The sequence below is a fragment of the Otolemur garnettii genome, unplaced genomic scaffold (genome assembly GCF_000181295.1).
Source record: "Otolemur garnettii isolate 467f Iridium unplaced genomic scaffold, OtoGar3 scaffold00010, whole genome shotgun sequence".
Taxonomy (NCBI): Eukaryota; Metazoa; Chordata; class Mammalia; order Primates; family Galagidae; genus Otolemur; species Otolemur garnettii.
Window position 1 is genome coordinate 37443528 of NW_003852405.1, and position 6305 is coordinate 37449832.

The 6305-nt window shown below is 38.6% G+C and overlaps 1 protein-coding gene across 1 annotated transcript in view; it reads right to left on the minus strand.

Annotated features, from left to right (window-relative positions):
- The window catches only part of LEPR (leptin receptor), a 65042-nt gene that overhangs the window by 14081 nt on the left and 44656 nt on the right, over positions 1-6305 (minus strand). Inside the window, exons 15-17 of the mRNA XM_023509890.1 lie at positions 5307-5402; positions 3844-3949; positions 2877-2952 (exon numbers count right to left, since the gene is read on the minus strand). Coding sequence (XP_023365658.1) covers positions 2877-2952; positions 3844-3949; positions 5307-5402 — 278 coding nt within the window. The remainder of the gene's footprint in view (positions 1-2876; positions 2953-3843; positions 3950-5306; positions 5403-6305) is intronic.

Consider the following 6305-nt stretch of genomic DNA (forward strand, 5'->3'; position numbering starts at 1 on the left):
CTTCCTGCTCCTTCAATCCAGCCATGCTTATCTGACTCCACTCACCATCTTACTCTTGCATGGTAAGTAGCATATGTTTAAAATCTGTTTTCCCAAATCCTGATAGCCTTACACAGAAATAGTCACTATATGCTTTGTGAAGTAATGAATGAATGACATATATTTGTACATATATATATCACACAGGTATGCCTGAAATATCATCATAACCATAAGAAATGTTACTGTATGAATTCATAATGGAAGAGAAAGAATATTTTATTAATTTAAAACCAGAAGCTGGCTGGCCGCAGGGGCTCATGCCTATAATCCTAGCATTGGGAGGCCAAGGCGGGTGGATCACTTGAGCTCAGAGGTTTGAGATCAGCCTGAGCAAGAGAAAGACCCAGTCTCTAAAAATAGCCAGGCATTGTGACAGTCCTCAGCAATGTGGGAGGCTGAGGAAAGAGAATCTCTTAAGCCCAAGAGTTTGAGGTTGCTGTGAGCTGTGACACTACAGCATTCTACCTGGGGTGACAAAGTGAGACCCTGTCTCAAAATGAATAAATAAATAAATAAATGCCAGCGCCTCGTTTTAATGAAAGGAATCTTGTTGCCTACAGTCAGCAACACAGCTGAGGGGCACACAGGGTGTGGCCGGTGAGACTCAGGCCAAGTGCAGTTTCTGTAAAAAGAATGATTAATATACAGTGTGGACGTAAAGTTGGGGTGCAACTTAAAATCGTTTAACCGTAGCTTGCACACGAACTTTACGTCCACCCTCTATAAAGCTACAAGGCTGCCTCTTCTAAAGACAGGGCATTTTTTTTTTTTCTGCTGAAAGAGTACAACTTAATCTTTGTGTGGTTCATTATGCCCACAGTATTTCTTGTTTATTCACTCATTTATAAACCGTAGCGCAATGTTTTTCTAACTGCAAGTCCTAGGCCATTGGAATCTTGTGAAATCAATTTGGTAGGTTGTAACTGGCATTTTAACAAATAAAAGAAAATTTGAAAAGATTCTATGTCATCCAAGTAGTAAAACCATTTTGTTCACCGTGCATTTTACTTTTGCATATCTCTATCTATACCTGTGTGTGTACTGGGTGTAGGTAAAATGCATTTCTCACTGTGAGTGGATCGTGGTCAGAAAAAAAAATTGAAAGAAACTACTGTGGAGAACAGCTGCTTTTAAAACAGGCTCCAACGTCAGACAAACTGTAAACAAACCCAGGCTCTAAAACAAGTTACCTAACCACTATCAGGTAAAGATAATAATACTTATCCCAAGGGGTAACTAAAGGATTATGTAAATATGTAAAATAATAACTAATATTTATTGTGACTTTATTATATCACAAGTACCATATTCTTTAATCTCCAAACCTAATAAGGTAAGTACTGTGAACCTTATTTTACAAGAGAGACGTGAGATGCTGACTGAGTAAAAATCTGAACGTAAGAGGACATATCTCAGCAATTTGCACATAAAGAAGTGGACACTGCTACTATGTATTACTAGCAGTTATTTCACGAATCCCTACTTTAATGCTGTTCACAAAGCAGGAGGGGTTCCACAAATATTCGTGATAAATTAAACAGTCCTTGAATTCAGAGCACTACTCACAATCAATTAAACAATAAAATGCTCTAGGTGCTTACAGGGGGTAAAAGTTCTTCTGAATTACACTGTTTAACGAAGGCTGAGGGAAAGGAGGGCCTACAGCAAGATCTTCATTGATGAGGAAGGCCCTGTGTAGGTGGAAGGGTATAATATAGGCCTGATCAAGACCTAGGAACAGCAAAACTCTGATATGTAAACTTATAGGAGATTGTACAGAGAGGTCCCTGAGTGCTAACTTACGGGGACTATAGTATATCTTGTAGGCAAAAGGAAATCACTGAAAACTTTTAATAAGTGACTATGATAAAGATGCAATCATTGAAATTGCATAGTATATTTATAGCTATGATTTAATAAAAAAAAAAAAAGAAATTGCATAGTAACCCCCACATAAGTACTGTTTTGTTGATAAAAATCATGTACTTTGACATGAAGGCTAAATTCTATTTTTCCAGTCTTACAGACAGAGAGCCAACTTTGCTTCAAGGGAAATTATGAGAATTAATAAAAACTCTAGGGTTTTCTAAAAACTATATTACAGAAGAAAGTACAAATTATTTTATTATAGTTGACTAATTATCTCGTAAAGTACTTGCCTTTGATGAGACTCTATACATATGAGTTTTATTATGATAATTGCATTTTTTTTCAGATGGTAGTGCTCGAGGATAAGAACAAATATTTGTTCAATATTTTAATTTATTTAAATAATTATGGTGATAATTATGGAGATTAAAAATATTGATTCCAGCCCTTTGCCTAAAAACAATTTCTACTAAGCAAGTTTAACCAAATTGCTATTCTCTATCAGATTTGAGCTTTAATATTTGAATATTTACATTATTACGCACTCTGACACAGAAGCACGAAAGGTGTTATCACCAGCTCTCATATGATAAATTATGTGCTGAATTGTGTTCCCTCCTGGTTTAAATGCTTGCATCCTGCTGCTCTTGAAAATATATGATAGAGGGCATTCTTCCTGTCTGCCTTTGGGGTGCGGGCTTCTCTCATTCCACCCCCACCCCCACACCCCACTCATACACACCCCCCATCTGTCTTCCCCTCCCTCACTCCCTGCTCCTTCTCAGTCTCTCTTCCCCTTCCACCCTTCCCTATATCATAGAAAATACGTAGTAAACAGACACATTAAAATGGACTTAATAAAATAAGAACTTTTAAGTCCTAACAATGAATAAAGCTCTAGAAGTCATACGGCATCTAAAATTCAATCTGATATATTTTAGGTTAAAAAAAATTGAAAAAGTGACCTTCTGAAAATTAAGTCCTTGAGCCCAGGAACAATTCTTGGGGTTCGGAACATCTTCCCAAAACAGCTTTTTCATTCTACAAAGAATAGAAGGCATCAGAACTACAGAAAATCATTCATACTGAATTTTTACATGCTGACAAAGACTTCTACCAAACTTCGAGTAGATGAAAGTTAAGCCCAATAATAATAAAAATAGCCAACATTTATGGAGAACTGTGTGCCAAGCACTGTGCTAAAAGTTAGGTTTTCCCTAACTAGGTTTTCCCATTCTCTAGGAAAATGAAATATTAAAAATGTCCAACAAGAGGGTATCAGAAACAAATCCATTTGACATGGCCCCATCAGCTCACTTTACTCAAATTTAGATTCTAAAATATCCTCTCCTTCTTTTTTGCTAAAAGACAGATCTTGCTACAGAGATTTGGCATGTGTAAAATAACCTCGTTGGTCTCAACTTCTCAGCACAGAGGGATGTGACAATCATAGGACTGTCCAGGGAATTCAAGGCCATTTGCCCCTGAAGCCAGACAGCCTGGAGCCAGTCCTGCCAAGTCTACAGAGCAGAGCGCCCCCTGGTGGTAAGTGAACCACTCCAGGTCGCCAGGAGGAGGCTATTTTCAAAGTCCATTTCACTAAGAAAGACTGGTCCCCAGCGGAAGCACTCCGGAAGCCATTTCTCCACCTCAGAGAATGTATTGCCTAGGGTTTTCTGTTGTAAGCCTCTTATTTCCTAAATATATATTTTAAAAAATTCTTCCTTGAGGTTTACATCACTAGCAAAATGAAATGTCACTTCTTGTAAAACTTCCTGTAACCAGGCCTTTCCTTTTTGTGCTACCTTAACTGCATACTGAATATATATAAAACCACTTAGAATACATTAATACTCCTGATTCAGGTTTTAAATCAAAGCTTTAAATGCTTAAGGTCTTTGCCATAAAGCTTCTGAACATGAAGTACAATACCTTTGGTGTGATACTAACAGTGTTCCAAGCAACAAGATGGAAGAGGAAATAATTATCGGCACAATCACATATAGCCCTGCCTCCCTCTGGTGTTTCTCAGTATCATCTGAAAGAGAAATACAAGCCACACAACTCAGAAGCTTGAGGGAATGTTAATTCCTGTCTATCAAAAATTAAAGTAGACTTTTATCTGTATCACTTTTGAAAACATAAAGATAAAAAGAGGAATATGAAAGTGTGCTATGTTAACAGTGTGCTAACATAATAATCATTATGTTATTCAGTATTATACCTATAAATTAGCAAGACATTTGTTCAGAATTACTTGGTTGGCAGTTCTCTCCATCTGGTTATTTGTAAGTTATAGGACTCAAGGTGTCAATTAAAGTTGTCATGATGACTCTGTCCTGGCACTGGCTTCCAGGGGACACCTGCCAACCTCTGTCCTATTCACTGCAGACACAGAGATGGCCTTGCCATCTTCAGCTACCCAGCACGCTCACTCTGCAAGGCCACAGCCACACTGTCCCTCGGCCTGGACTGCCCTTTGCACCATAAGTTCCGGCTTCACATTGTCCAAGGGTCCTGAGAACCTCAACTTTAAATGAAAGCATGTGTAATGAAACCAGTTGGTTTTTTGTTTGTTTGTTTGTTTGTTTCTCATAAGCATTATCACAACACTACATTTCAGGAAGCAGTGTAACCACGTCATCCTGAAGGGGCCCCTGTACATGCTCCACTTAAAGCAGCAGGTTCTCAGAACCTCCCTCTGGCCCTGAAGTCAGGACTGGTGTGTTTTCAAGGCTTTACTCAGATTTCACCTCCACAGAAAGACCACATCTGGCTGTCTTCACATTTTAACCCACATTTTAACTCTGTCCCTCACCTCACTTTTACTTGCCTTCATGATGCTTGCTTCTGACTGGCATCATATGGCTCATAATTTACTTATTGTCCTTTGCTCCCCGCAGGGCACAGGAGTGTAAGCTGCAGGGAACGGGCTCAGCTCAGTGTCCCAAAACAGCCCTCAGGACAATGCTCCATATGTGTTTGCTGAATTAACACATGAACGAATTGCTTTCTCTATATATTTGTTGAATAATATAAGAACGAATTTTTAAAATCATTTGTACTCTAAAACTAGACAAAATGTATCTCTTTTGAAACTTCATTATTGAGTTGCTTGGATTTGAAGACAATTTTAAAAGTCCTAACAAGATTAAAATGTTGGTACTCCATGTACCTGCAGCAAGATGAATCAGAAATGTGAGGGACCCAGTGAATTTATTTCTGTAACTATCCCTCCAGTTTATTTTTAAAGGAAAAATAATATTTCCTTCAGAATCACCCCATGATACATCTACCTAAGACTCCAGACTCTCCCATAATCCCATCAGAAAGAAGATAAACACATGGTAACAAATTAGGTAACATCCATTTCTGTATAAAATTACATATCGTACCTTGGGTGAAACTACTAATTGTCTTCGGCTTCCCCACTCCTTCCATAAATATCGGGTAAAGACTAAACTGATATTTCTCAATGGGGATAAAATGATCTGAGGAGAAGCACATATAAAAGGCTCATTTATACTTAATTAATATTAGTGAGAGAAACATGTCTAAAAAAAGAATGAAAGTGACCATCCCATATTTCCAAACACAGAACACAGTGGTTATTTACAGATTGAACTAATGATTAAGGGAGTTTCAAAAAGGACATCAGCAAATTCTCTTGTAATGACAGTAATTTTCCAAATAAGGTTTAAAAGACTTTACCCAGAAATAGAAGATTTGCAGTTTTTTCAGAGGCATGTTCCGGGGATGTGTGAGCTGTTTCTACCCGTCAAGTCCTGTCCCAGGACAGGATGCCCTGCCCTCTCTCTCTTACACACTAAGCAGTCACATTCCCTTTACGTAGGAATGTAGCTTACTTAGTTTCCCTGTTCAAGGTAGCTGAGAGACCCAAGTCTCATGAAAGTCTAGGCAGAGAAGCCCAGGAGTCCACTGCATGGTCTGGGCACAGGTCCACAGGGAAGGACCATCCCATAACACAGCTCCATATGGGTCTACCAATGACTTTGACAAATGCTAATAATATTTATCATTCCACTAGAATAGAAGAAGACAAATCTCTTTGAAACCTACAGTTTATATCCCTGTGGTTCAAAGAAAAAATGTAGAGAGTAATCACCTTGGCAGCAGTGGCAATGAACTAGACTTAGTTCTCCAGCAATAATTTGTTAATAAATTTATCCTGATACTACATTCTAGGTCTCTTGAATTAAATGAAAGCAAGAGTCCTTGAGATGACAGTGATGACCACGGCAAGCCAGAGCTTCCCTGTTACTTCCCTCAATGCTTATGGACTGAGAGATGGTCATTGCAGCTTGGGCTTACTTGCCTCCTGGGATAACTGGTCTACCTTTAGAAGCCTACGCTGGCCTTGGCCCAGGCCCTAA